Consider the following 14,800-nt stretch of genomic DNA (forward strand, 5'->3'; position numbering starts at 1 on the left):
ACTCTTCATGCACAGAGACAGCCCAGCAGACAAGACATGCTATCATGTTCAGAACTTACTGGCCAACTCCCAGCTTTTAATGTACAGAAGCCTTGTTGCATTCTAGCAACATTCCATTCAAATTATTTTAAAGCATATCAATATTCATTTAAATGCAAATCAATAGAACAAAGTATAACTGAATATTTATATATACAAACAAAAGATATTCAAACTATATGCAAATTATTATCCAGGCTTGAGTGCATCAACTATAACCAATCAGGAGAGAGGTGGAAGGAAAGGGAGAGGGAGAGAGAGGAGTGAAGAAAGCTGTATGGAGGATGGTGGAGTGAATAAATACAAAAGAACCTTGTGTGAGGATGAAAAGGGTGAATATAAATGAGGGGTGTTCTATTACAAAAAAGGGATGATTCATGACTAAGAGTGGAAAGAAATAAAAGTGGAAAGAAATAAAAGTACAAAATCAATCCCTACAAACTAGACTTTCCTTCACAAATAAAATGTCCTCATTTTATAATTCGAAATATCTTAAGCACCTTCGAAAATTTACTAAACATCAGAACTATTGAAAATGTACCATCGTTTTGTAATAATTGGAAAATGACTATCAAGCAACAAGTATATATATATATATATCCTTTTCACTAAAAAAAAATTGTCATTAGTCGCTATAAAAACAATGGAATTTAACAAATGGAGTACTTTCATAAATATAAACATATCTAAAGTGATTGACTTGTATCAACCATACTATCCATACACCTGGATGGAATTATTCTTTTTTTCTTTCTTTTTTTTTCAAACAGATGATTCGACTTTTAAGTTTAAAAAAAATACTTTTTATGTTTTCCTCTTTTTTTTGTCATGAAAGAAAACAATTTTTCTTTTTCGAACACCATTTTTTGTGTTTTCTTCTCTTCTTTTTTTTGTTGTATAAAATATATAAAATTTCATCAATGTAAACAATCTTTTTTTTTAAACAAGATCATGTCTGTACCAAATATGAAATGAGATCAATACATAGGTATGGATAATCTGAAAATTTTAAATTCTCCAAAGTTACATGAATGATTTCAGATCTCCATGATTTTATCATTTATCCTATTATCAAGTGCAGAAATTACTTCATTTCTACTGGCATTAAACCATTGATAACAAATTTCAATAATTATCAAAACTTTTAGAAAGCTTTGTCCTATGAGTTATCCTTGTACTCAATAAGTAAACTGATTAATTTTTCACTTTTTTGTACCAACTATCCTGCTATACGCAATCACTAAAATGAGATAAATCATTATCATCACTATCCAAACATATTTTACACTGAAATCTGTGACTGTACCAATAAATCTGAAATATAATCACAAAATTATTTCATTTTTAAAAATGACTTTTTTTTTTTTTTAAAACACATATCTATTTGATTAAAGTAGTACCTTTTGTGCAGGATTAAAATCAACTCAATAATATCTCTAAGTTTTAGATATTCAGCATCACATACTGTATCCATAGAGCTAGCTCCATGCTGTATCACATTGAAATCTACTTAAATACCTTTTTTTTCATTCTGAAAGGAATTATTTTCCTCTTGGTTCACTTTTGGAAAAAAAAACTACCAAAATAGTAATCTTTTTTTCTATAAAGATAAATTTACAATTATCATAAATTATTTCAACTGACAATATAAACAGAGTGATGTCTGTCTTGGAATAATCTCTTAGTTTTGCATGTATAAGTATGAATAACAGTATATGAAAACAATATCATTACTTTTTTTGTCAAAGACTTTTGGTTTCAATAGCATTTCTATCTATCCTTTTTATATTCTATCATGTTAAAAAAAAAATGTTTGACTTGCAATTTTTTTTTGGACATAGAAATAACAGTATTTTGCTCAATTTTCCTGTCTACAAACTTTACATGTTAATAGTCAATCAGTCAGATGAAAAATAAACCTAGTACATGCATGATTTTCAAATTAATATTCTGATACTCTTAACTTGTACATCAATGATTGATGTTCAAATGCTGTCCATATTTAAAAAAAAAACTCATTTTCTGTTTCAAAATGACTAATCCATATGATTTAAAGTTCATTCAAATTCATTTATCCGCGTGTTGAAAAAAATATTCAGTTCAAATTTCTGATGTTTGGACTTGCAGATTAATGAAATTTGAGTCTGTTCAATATCGGATCATGAAGAATCAGTTTGCATGTGACGAATCGTTCACTCTTCTAAATATTAATCTTGGTTCGTAGATGTCTCTGTCCGATATAATAGTTCAATACAAAATATTCACTTTTCATGTTGAAGTCAGTATCTGACACGTCCATTGTATTGTTCAGTTTTCTCTTCTTTTTGGATAAAGATGTCAAATTCGAATTTATTAAATGTTCAGATCTTTCCTTCGGGAAGTAATCTAAAATTAACATTGACGATCATAACATCTTCAGTTCGGTGAAATACAAAATGTCTCACTTCCAGGAAGAGTCATAATTGATAATCGCTATACTTCTTTGGTTTATGTATAGAACGGCCTGAACGAGTTCGTGAAGTCGAAGTGGGATCTTCTCGCATACGAGTTACACGCTGGCTCACAGATTCATCAGTTGATGGTTGAGGAGGGCGTTCTCGGTTGGTGACCTCCAGGTTGTCACCTTGGTTCTCTCTAGAGGGTCCTGGTATATTGGATTGGTCAGGAGAGTTTACTTGTCGTCCTTGAGAATTAACCTGGTTTGGTTCCAAAGTTTGAATGGATTGGTTAGCCTGTTGTTGTAGAGACTGAGTGGATGACTGTCCCATAGAATCTGACCATGGTGGTTGGTCAGAATCATCCAACATAGGGTGTGAATTTATGGATTGGGTAGACGACTGCATGGATTGGGTAGACGACTGTATGGATTGGGTAGATGACTGTTCTTTAGACTTCTCTGACCCTGATGGTGGATCAGAGTTGTCTAGCCTCTGGGGTTGAATGGATTGGTCTGCAGATTGAGAAAATGAATCTGACCGTGAAGGTCGATCAGTCTCACTTCTCACCGGGTGGATTGGTTTGTGAGGTGGAACATGAAGATTTTCGACAGGCTGGATGGGGACCTGATCAGCGTGATTTTGAGATTTTGCTGACCATGGCATCTCTATTGAAGACTGAGATGCTAAGTTAGATGGAGGAGGAATATCAGGCTTTGCCTGAGCACTTGAAGGAGGACGAATGGAAAGATGTCTTTCCTGACTGTCTGAAGAAGGACGAGTGGTAGGAGTCTTTCCTTGAAGATATGCTTTTGACCTGAAAAGTTTGAGCCTATTGTGATGAACCAGTTTCTTCACATTTTCGTTATGGATGTCAGCAATCTTGTAGTCAAGTTCATCAGGAGAGGATGAGACAATGACGAAAGGTCCTTTCCAGTTAGGCTCTAATTTATGTCTAGCATTGACGGGATCGTGCAACCAAACAAGATCTCCGGGAGTGTACTTGATGGTTCTAGTTGAGACATCATAGTCCTTTTTCTGTCGAAGTTGAGCTTGGTCTGTCTTCTGCTTGGCATGTTGGAAAGCCTTTCTCAGCCGAGAACAAACATCGGTGACATACTCTTGAGGAGAATCATATGACTGTTTCATGATAGGACAAGTGATACTAGCCGGGGTCCGTGCTTCACGACCATGCATGACGAAATAGGGTGTCATACCTGTGCTTGAATGAACACTGGTATTATAGGCTAGTTGTAGTTGATGTATATGTTTGTCCCAGTCACCTCCTTGATCGGCTATGTACTTTGCAAGCTGTTCCTTAATAACTCGGTTCGCTCTCTCGACGATACCTGCTCCTTGAGGGTGGTATGGAGACGAACGCGATTTGCGGATACCAAGCTTCTTGCAGAGATCTTGAACAAGTCGCGATTCGAATTGTCTTCCTTGGTCAGTGTGTAATGACTCTGGAACTCCGTGTTCTTTGATGTATTCTTCAAATAAGTGTCTCGCAACAGTTTGGGCGGTCTGGTCTCGCATAGGGTAAATGTTGGTGTATTTACTGAAGTGATCAACCACGACCAAAATATAGTGGTATCCACTTCTCGAAGTAGGAAGTTCCGCTATATCCGCGAATACAATTTGAAGAGGGTGATCTGTTTTGATGTTCTGAAGCGGAGCTTGGTGCTTTGGGTTTGGTGATCTTATCGACTCACAGGCATGGCAGGTTCTGCAGTAGTTGGTTATATCTTTGTGCATGAACGGCCAATAGCACATAGCTTCAGCTCTGTGTAGTGTGCGTTGAACTCCGAAGTGTCCAGAAGATGGATTACCATGTATCTCTTCTAACACTCGAGGGACGAGAGATTCTGGTACAACTACCTGAAGTGAGGATGTTCCAAAGTTGTCTTGTCGTCGTCGGTATAAGAGACCATTCTGAAGTACTAATCGTGGGAGCTGCCATAAAAGACGTCGAAGACGGGGTGATTGTCGTCTTACTTCCCTCACTGTCGGATGATGGTGCTCCTTGATGTACTTGATTATCCTTTGAATGTCCATGTCATGTTGCTGGTGGTATTGTAAATCAGCATGATGGTTAGAAAGGATAAAGTTCTCAGTAACTTTGTCGTCCATAGAGTCACATGACTTTGGATTGGTAGATGCTTGGTCGGATTGAGTTGCAGATTGATTTCTCGTAGAGCGTGTGTTTACCATGCTAACAAGTGGTGCTGTCTCGTCTGGCATGCGTGACATAGCATCAGCGTTACGATGAGCAGTGCCCTTTCTGTGATTCATGGTGAAAGAATATGCATTCAACTCTACGATCCACCTTGCTCTGCGTCCTGTGGCATCATCTTGTATCGGAACCTTGTTGTAGGCCAAGAGGGGTCGATGATCTGTATGGATTGTGAATTCTCTGCCCCTTAAGTAATGTCTGAAATGCCGAACAGATGAAATTATGGACCATAGTTCTCTGTCATATGTTGACCATTTCTGTTGGGCTGGAGTTAGCTTTTTACTGTAGTAAGCAACTACTCTGTCATTTCCGTCTTGTGACTGAGAAAGTACGGCCCCAATAGCATCTTGTGAAGCGTCAGTTGCCAAACTAAACTTCTTGGCAAAATCCGGATATGCAAGGATAGGTGGGCTTGTGAGAGAGGACTTTAGTTGGTTGTAGGCTTCCTCGCATTCAGCCGTCCAGATAAACTTCTTGCCTTTCTGCGTCAAGTCAGTGAGTGGTGATGAGACTTGAGCAAAGTTTGGTATGAATCTCCGGTAAAAGGAGGCAAGTCCCAAAAATGATCTCACTTGGGTTGGAGTCGTTGGTTGAGGCCAGGATGACACTTTCTTGGTGTTGACTGGATCGGGGAGAACTCCGTCAGTACTGATCACATGACCAAGATAGGTTACTTCCTTTCGAAAGAATTGACATTTCGAAGGTTTAAGCTTGAGGTTAGCATCTCGGAATCGTTGTAATACTTCTTGGAGATTGTGTAGATGGTCTTGAAATGTCTTGCCAAGTACTATGCAATCGTCCAAGTAGATGAGGCATATTGACCAATGTAACCCATGGAGAACTGCTTCCATGACTCTCTGGAAAGTCATCGGTGCGTTAACCAAGCCAAAAGGCATGACCTTGAATTGATAGAGTCCAGTTCCTGTAGTGAAGGCAGTCTTTTCTCTGTCCCGCGGCTCAAGTGGGATCTGCCAATATCCAGATGACAAGTCAATAACGCTGAAGTAGGAAGATGATGCTAAAGCGTCGATGGAATCATCAGAACGTGGGATAGGATGGGAGTCTCTGACTGTGATAGCATTTAATGCTCGGTAGTCTACACAAAACCTGTAGGTATTGTCTTTCTTTCTCACCATCACGATTGGGCTGGCCCATGGACTGAAGCTTTCCTCAACAATGTCTCGTCTTAGTAGCTCATCGACTTGATTCTGTATTTCAACTCTCATAGTAGGTGAAGTTCTGTATGCTCTTTGTCGAACTGGTGTCTCTGTTGTTGTGTTGATTTCATGGTAAGCAAAATTAGTTTGTCCAATATCCTCAGATGTGCTGCTGAAAACATCAGAATAAGAATTGAGTAGACGTTCAGCGCTTTCATACTCGGTTTTGGACAGGTTCGAAGTAGGGAGCATTGAAGAAAGGTCAAGAGATGAGCTTTCCTGTGTGCCGGCTACAACACCGTCAAGAATCTCGTACTCTTCCTCTCTGTCTCCAGTAGTAGAATAGAATTGCCCGAGTGCAGTGTTTGCAGACAATTCTACCATCTCAGATGTAGGGTTTATCAGTCTGAGTAGGATGATACCATCTTGTGGTCGAGAAAGGGATCTCGCACCTGCAATATTGAGATGTTCGTCGATAGAGGGCTCAAATATTCCATTGTAGTCTTGTGGAACTACATCAGGTTGTGGTGAAATCAATCGACCTTGAACATGCACCTCACTCATTCCAGGGAGAGTTGTCTTTCCAATCAGACAAACATTACATTTGAGTGGTACTTGGTGTTGATGTCGTTCAACAAGTGGAATACTCATACCAGGCATATTGAATGTAGATGTACGAGCAGAGATGGAGGCATCGTGTTGGTCCATGAAGTCCCAACCAAGGACGAAAGGGTGAGTTATGTTTCTCGCTACTCTGAACAGATGCTTGACTGTCTTGTTTCCAAGATGGATGGTTGGTGAGGTTGTTCCAATAATGTCAATATCTTCTCTGGTTATCGTTGAAGCCAAAGTTATCGTCTTGTGCAATGGACTTCGCTGGCTCTCTGGGATTGAGTAGTAGAAATCTGCACTCATCAGCGATATAAAGGAACCACTGTCGATGAAGGCTAAAATATACTTGTTGTCGACAATTGTGGGAATGTATGGTGGTGGAGGTGATGAAGACCTACGATTGACAGTCGATATAGATGAAGGATGACATTCATTTTCAGTTTGGGTCTGTTTATCAAAGAGGGATGAAGTTGATGGTCGACCCTTGTCATCAACTATGAATAGTTTCCCTGATTGTGATCAAAGTGAACTTTCCTCGACTGAGTACTGTTCATCTGACGATAGGGTGAATCTCTCACATCAGAGGGATGGCGGTCATCAGAAAATGTAGGTTGCCAGCTAGGTCGACTTGGGTATCGGCGTTGGTGAGGGCTAGTTGATCTGCCATCATAAGTGTTATATCTGAGTGGACTTGATCGGGGAGGGCTGCGATGAAAGCGTTGAGGGCTTGGTGACCTAAATCGTCTATGGTGTGGAGAGTATGGACTGGGTGACCGATGATGTCCAGACGACCGATGCCAGTGATCATCTGAGTTTCGGTACCTCGATCTAGATTGATGTTCATGTCGATTGCGTACAGGGCTTGGTGATCTAGACTGCTTCTGATGCCCATCGTAGTGTCGATGTTTGGGTTCAGATTTGTATCCTTCAAATTTCAGTTCTAGATCGTCTAATCGTTTCATCACTTTCTCCAATAATACAGAGTTTGGATCACTTCTTTTCGGTGAAACTGAAGCTATTGTCTCATCTAGCGGTTGCCCAACTTGATTGGCTCTTTCGACCCGTACGGCAATGTCTAATGCTTCAGCGAAAGTATTAGCGCCCATCTCGTATATCTTTATCTGAAGGGGTTTGTCAATACCTGCAAGAAATCTGCGAAATTTCTCGCCGTCCTTTCCTGCAGCATCATAGTCTGGGAAGGCCTCTTCAACAAGAGTGGCTATCGCCGCTGCAAATACTTCTAGGGCCTCGTTTCTATGTCTCTTCCTTGCATCTATGCAAGATTTGAAGGAGTTCAGGTAATTTGTATTCCCAAACACTGTCATCAACTTTTTCTTTACTATACTATAGTCTTGTTGGTCAGAGGCTGGAATGCTCTCCCATACTGTAAATGCGGCACCGGCAAGTCTCGATGGAAGAAGAAGATGAAGCTTTCTCTCTGCCTGTGGGAGGACTTCGGCAGCAACTTCTAATCTCCTTGCCCATTGACCGAAATTTCTGCCATCTTCTCCAGTGAAGATTTCAGGGAGATCAAGTCGAAACATGATGGTAGGGCGTTAACAGTGTATAACAGAGTTCTATATATACAGCTACATATATTTAAATCTCAAATTACTATAGATGCAACTTGCAAGTCAATAATAATCACACTCAGCTATCGAAGCAGAAATAGCTCTTGCTAAATGAAGGAGGGTGAATGTATGAACAGGAGTTAAAGCAAGTGACTCACCAACATTCAAAAGTCAGTCTTGAGATACATGTACAAGCCTTGACAAACTTGAGAATGCACATCCAACTCACTATAGAATGTAGAGTACATTCAGTTTTCAACTGCATACATGGATACAAATGTACATAGGAAGCAAGATTGTAGATTAAGCTCAGATCATGAAAATAGAACTCACATTTATGAAGAATTCTCATGAAGCAGGATGAAAAATACAATCAGTAGATGCTTTATGGAAGCTGTATCCACAGAAGAAGGGTGTACTGATAATGTATCCACAGAAGAAGGGTGCAGTAAATCACTCGAAGGAGGGTGTAAATCACTCGAAGTAGGGTGAAAAATTCAACTATCAGCTGCTGGTGGGTAAAGCTGCCTGAAGCTCTGGGGTAGAAGAGGACTAGAAAACACCGCTGGCACCAGTGTAGTACGGGGTTCTTATCAATTCTCATTCCTAGCACTCTTCATGCACAGAGACAGCCCAGCAGACAAGACATGCTATCATGTTCAGAACTTACTGGCCAACTCCCAGCTTTTAATGTACAGAAGCCTTGTTGCATTCTAGCAACATTCCATTCAAATTATTTTAAAGCATATCAATATTCATTTAAATGCAAATCAATAGAACAAAGTATAACTGAATATTTATATATACAAACAAAAGATATTCAAACTATATGCAAATTATTATCTAGGCTTGAGTGCATCAACTATAACCAATCAGGAGAGAGGTGGAAGGAAAGGGAGAGGGAGAGAGAGGAGTGAAGAAAGCTGTATGGAGGATGGTGGAGTGAATAAATACAAAAGAACCTTGTGTGAGGATGAAAAGGGTGAATATAAATGAGGGGTGTTCTATTACAAAAAAGGGATGATTCATGACTAAGAGTGGAAAGAAATAAAAGTGGAAAGAAATAAAAGTACAAAATCAATCCCTACAATTGCATAGACTAATGTACAATCAATCGTGAAAATCAAGCGTACAATCAATCGCTAACCTTTGTGTTACGGGACCCTCATTGTGGCGTAAGTTTTTAAGAGGTTTCTCTTGTGGAGTGTGCATGCGTGTTCAGTTCATAATTCATGTAATGTCATTTGAGCAGGTTGAGTTTGAAAATGAAAATGTAGGAAGAAAAAGACTAAAATGAGCGTGGTTCGTTGTTAGTTTGTAGATGACCAGTGTAAGAATTAAATAAATGTGCCACAGGCTTTGCAGACTCTCAGTGTAGTATATAGATTTTAAAAATAATTTTTATTCATTTATTTAGTTTCTATTTGTGTTTTATGTTCATTCGTGTATTTTTTTTTATTCATATATGTATTTTTCTGTTTTGGTTTTGTTTCTTTTTTTTAAGGGGATAAAGTTAATTGTCTTATTGTAAACTAGCAATAACAACTGTATATATATAGGAAAATATCCAACCCAAAATTGGGGAAAAAATAAAAGATTGCAATTAAAAATATAGATATGAAAATAAAGATGAATAATTAGATTGATGAATTAAATAATCTTGAAATGATCTCAAAGCATTTCTTTAGACGATTAAGTTTCATATCTGATTTCTATGGAAGAAGGGGGGGGGTAATGTTGTACTCATTATGCAAGCAAACATATGTATAAAGCCAAGTCATTGTAATAGTTCATAATATCGAGTGGCAGGAAATTAAATTGTGTGTTGTCATGGCAAGAGGCATCCATTTGAAAGTAAATGCTCCTTGGTTTACATTCACTTGGTCCATTTGCAGTTGGTCTAATTCTCAGCTCGTCGAACACCATTATGGCTAAAAAAAAACTCACTTGTTCTAACTAATTCCAATCATTCGTCTAGTAGTCTGTTGGGCTCTCTGTCATTTATTCCAGGTGGTCTAATTTCCACTTCTTCAATTACTTTTCTGCACTTTGTCATCTGAATATTTGGTTTCTAAACAGTCAATCTAATCATATAGACAGGTGGGCCAGTATTCTGAAGTCGGGTTTTACTTAAACTCGGTTCAAAGTTGTGGTTTAAAGTAGGAAGCCAAAAGTATAAAAATGTTTTATTAAGTTGTATGTTTCTTATGTTTACTGTGCTTCCTGATTCATCGATGGTGAGGACAATCTATTTATATTTCCTAGACAATTATGAATGATTTGAGAGCCAAATGAGCTGCGGTATGATATCTCTACTGTTAGTGATTATGTAACAATTGGGTATCCATACTTAAACCACAACTTTAAACCTGAGTTTAAGTTAAACCTGTTGTCAGAATACGGGCCGTGGTGTTGAATCAAGGCTATTTTAGATGAAATGGGTGTACATGGCCTAATGAAATAGCGTGCCGTAAATGCGCCGGACAAATGGAAATTAGACCAAATGGTTATGCTGTTGTAGATGAATTAAGATTAGACTATGTGGGATGAGAGACCAAATGGAAAGTAGACCAAGTGGCAATCTACCGCTCTCTGTACGAAGGTACCAATTGCATTATTTTTGTTATCTCACAATACACGCATACAACTAGGTGAGCTGTAAATAGAGAGGGCCATAGATAGCAACGTAAGACTTGTTTTTGTCATTCATCAAAATATTCCCCAATATACATATACAGTGCCCCACCCCCTTCTCCTGTACAGATGAGTGACAATAATGCCACATTTATTAATGCATACCGCCAGTTCCATTGTAACTGATTCAAGCAGTTTCAAAGCATGACACTTTAACAAATGCCATGGTCCTTAAAGGTAAATGCCAGTTGTGCTAACGATATCAAAATGAGTTCGTACAGAATCCAATGAAATGACCATCAAAGTGTCTGTTTGTATAAATTATAAAAAATATGTGCCAATGGATTCTGGAAGAATTGTGTAATTGCCGAGAAATTACCAAATAATCACAGGATTCGGGTCAAGCATCGGGCTGACATTTAAAGCAATAATAATACACTGTCCCGTGTGTGCTTATCTGTGTTGGTGATCTTCAGTGTGAACATTTTTCAGCGTAGATTTCAAGATTTCACAAAGTTCAGTGTATGTAACTGTACAAGATCTAGATCCTCGATAATATACTGACAATTAAGCTTGGTTTTACAGACTTTCTCATGAAATCAGTGTTTACTGCAACTACTGGCATTTCTCTTTAATACGCACACGAAGCATATCAGACTTAATATCATAGGGCAAGGTCAAAGAGGGCACATTTTGACAGCAAAGAAGAAAATTGGGTACACATACAGTATCTCCAAGGTCATTGAAAGAGACACTTAGACCAAATAAAAGGACATGCCGCAATGGTCCTAGATGGCCTTCAAGCCTTGTTCAATCTTTTAAATAAAAATATTGTAAAATTGATTGTGTATGTAAATCTTTAACTATGTCTGGCAAACTCAGCAAGAACTGTTTAAAATGGAATTTTAGCAGTTTGCTTGGAAAGAACTGTTTGAATATGTTAAAGTTTTACAGTGTTATGCTTTGAAACTGAATGTTGCATCTGTAATGCTAGAATAGCCCGAATGGACAAAATATCTAACTCAAATTTAGTTCATGATGAAATATCCACCATAACATGCTTGCCATTCATTTTAATTCATAAAAGAAAAAAAAACGAAAGATCATTGCGACATTCATTCTTAGATAAATATCTTGCCATGTGGTTTGCTATCAGTTTAAGTGGGACTTGGTAGCTTTTCTGTAAAAAAAAATCACTTTTTTATATCTTCCTTGTTGTTTTACTGTCCCCCATTTTTTAAGCATTTGTCCAAAGCACACTTTGACTGAGTATGTAGTGTATTTAAACAATATTATTCATTGAAATTGTAAACATATGTTTGGCCTTAATATTTTTCCCCTTTTTAGGGCAATTAAGGCCAGGGGGCTGTTTTATAAAGCTGTTCGTAAGATAAGAGCGACTTTAAGAACGACTGGTGAACCTTTCTTACACGCTTAACCATCGCCAATGTATATACCATTTACCACAAGAAAGGATCACCAGCCGTTCTTAAAGTCGCTTTTAACTTACGAACAGCTTTATGAAACACCCACGTGGGTTGTGGTTGAGGCTGGCACTTCCGAGTCATGTGGCTTGATGGGGAAACCTCCCATAGACTTTTTACATGTCACTTAGCCAAGGCCAGCAAAATGTGGCCTTGAGGCCGGCCTCGACTTCATATCTGGGCAATTTAAGCTACATGTAGACCACTTCTTCATTGGGCAAATTTGAATATTGTAGCACAAAAAGGGAAAATTAAGAAGGGCACAACAATCAACAAATCTCCAAGGCCTATGGGATGCAAATTGAGGCCAGTCAACGGGAGCATTAATTCATACTGCTATGGTCTTAGTCTGGTTCAAGAAGAGAAATTTATTCCAAGCAGGACAAATTAAACAAAAATATTCTGGGGCTACATTTCATTAACCACTGCAAAAATTCTACAACATATTGGACAAACTTTGCAGTGAATGTTGATTTTCCAGGGGGCTCTCTTATTTCATAGGGCTCTGTTGGAGTATTTCAGGGGCAAATTCACCCATAGTCGCCATGTAATATATTCCCCTGGGGGGTGTTTCACAAAGATTTAAGTATGACTTAAGTCGCACTTAAATGCCGACGCGTACATGATATGCAACGCACGATCTTATTGATAGATACGCATTAGTGCACGTCCTCATGACACGATCTGACTAATGTGGTCAAGTCTTTCATACCGTACGCAACTCGGCATTTAAGTGCGACTCTAAGTCATACTCAAATCTTTGTGAAACACCCCCCTGGAAAAGAACTAGTACATGTAGGACTTATTTTCATTTTACATATTTTTACTCTTATGTCAACAAGCTTGCAGAGAGTCTTTCTTTTCATTTCATGTTCTTTAATTTCATCATGTACCTCTTCTATTGTTTTAATTTTCATGAACACAAGATTACTCGCACTCATCCACATATTCCTTACATGTACAAGAGTGTTTAAACAGATATATATATACATGTATATGTAGCATTTATTAACATTGCATCTGCGAGCAAACCTTCAATCATTCTTTTCTTATTCCACTTTTGTTCTTTTATAGTTTTCTTCTTTAGCCCATTATATCATTTTAAAATCACTTCTTGGTATATCTAGTAAAGATTTCGTTTATTTCAAAATGTAGTTTATGTAAGTTTCATGGACTAGGAAAGCAAGATTAGAAAGGGTTATCGACAATTTATCATTACTTTCTTTTTACACATTTTCTTTAATCATTTTTTCCCACACATTCTCTCATCTTTGATTTTTAATCATTTACATTTTGCTTTTATAATTTCATTTTATTTTTTGAAATTGTTTCAATACACATTATCTTTATATTCTACCAACTTTTTCTGCATAACTTTCATCCTCTTCCTGATAAACATTTTGTCGATGAAATCTAGAAAAAAAATCTATCTTGCATTTGATTAATCATGCTTTCAAACATTTTAGGGCATATATTAGCCTTCCTTTCCATTGCCTTGCTTCCTCATTTGCATATCTAGGTGAGGAGAGCCAATCAGAGAGTCCAGTGCAAGGAAGCCCCTCCCCTTCACCTTCTCCATATCCCGCCTCCATCCATCATCCTCATCAAATTGGCTCACATCATAGCTCTTATCCATCTAGCCCTGTCGTAGTTAGTGCAGGTAGGAATCCACTTTTCTCCCCTATTCTTTGTGAATGGGACGTTCCATTGCTCACTTCTTTCAATATATTCTGGAATGCTACATTTTCATTTTAGGGGTGTGGTCTGCTTTCAACTCTTCTTCATTTTTCTCCACCCCTATTGCCTCAATATTTATTTCAATTTTCTGTCCCATTTATAGCAATTGGGGTATTCTCGTGCACTAATTCTTAAGATGATATTGAATGCTCTATATCATTGTAGGGGTGAAATTTACTTTTTAGTATTAAAATCTCTCACTTTCCTGTGATGCAGACGAGAGTTCACATTCAACCCCTATTCTGACAAATAGAAGATTCCATTATTATCTAATATTCTGGAATGCACCATTTCATTGTAGGGGTGTGATGTGCCCTTGATCAGTGGCATGCTACTTGTTGTAACACACATGGCATGGATTTACTTTAATGATAGTTAGAAATGCAAATATTTTATTTAATGGTTTTAATAAGAATTTATTCCATTTTCATTCTAGCTTATGTAGGTAATGCTATTAGTAGATTTTTCCATCCCATATATAGTGAAACCTGTCTATGGAGACTACCCAAGAGAGGCAAAGAAAGAGCAGTCCTTATGAGCAGGGGCCCGTTGCAGAAAGAGTTGCAATCAATCCCAACTCTAAAAATCAAGCGCAACTTTATTTTCAACCAATCAGCAGCGTGCATTCGGGACTTGCGATTGATTCTTTGGCTTGCGTTTAAACGCAACTCTTTCTGCAACGGCCGCCCCTGCTGGTGGTCTTTATGAACAGGTTTCTGTAATGCACGTTTCAATCTAGTGGTCACTGGAGACAGTTCGCCCTTCTATGCAGATGAGATTGGTGTTTAGATGTACCGGTTTTATACTTTAAAGAGAGATTTTCCATTTTGAAAAATTATTATTTTTACTCCTTCATCGATTATGATTGCTTCTTCTTTTTTTTCATCTTCATTGTTTT

General features: G+C 38.0%; 1 protein-coding gene across 6 annotated transcripts in view; it reads left to right on the forward strand.

Moving 5' to 3' along the window:
* LOC121417109 (APOBEC1 complementation factor-like) overlaps positions 1–14,800 on the forward strand; it is a 42,456-nt gene that overhangs the window by 23,472 nt on the left and 4,184 nt on the right. For 2 of the 6 annotated variants that reach the window (XM_041610689.1, XM_041610688.1), the window contains one exon: positions 13,685–13,825. The exons of 2 other annotated variants lie outside the window; for them this stretch is intronic. In XM_041610689.1, coding sequence (XP_041466623.1) covers positions 13,685–13,825 — 141 coding nt within the window. Of the gene's footprint in view, positions 1–10,698; positions 10,734–13,684; positions 13,826–14,800 lie in introns of all 6 variants that reach the window. 2 more of the 6 variants (XM_041610693.1, XM_041610692.1) reach the window with 1 other exon arrangement.

This window comes from Lytechinus variegatus, chromosome 6, assembly GCF_018143015.1.
Source record: "Lytechinus variegatus isolate NC3 chromosome 6, Lvar_3.0, whole genome shotgun sequence".
Lineage (NCBI taxonomy): Eukaryota > Metazoa > Echinodermata > Echinoidea > Temnopleuroida > Toxopneustidae > Lytechinus > Lytechinus variegatus.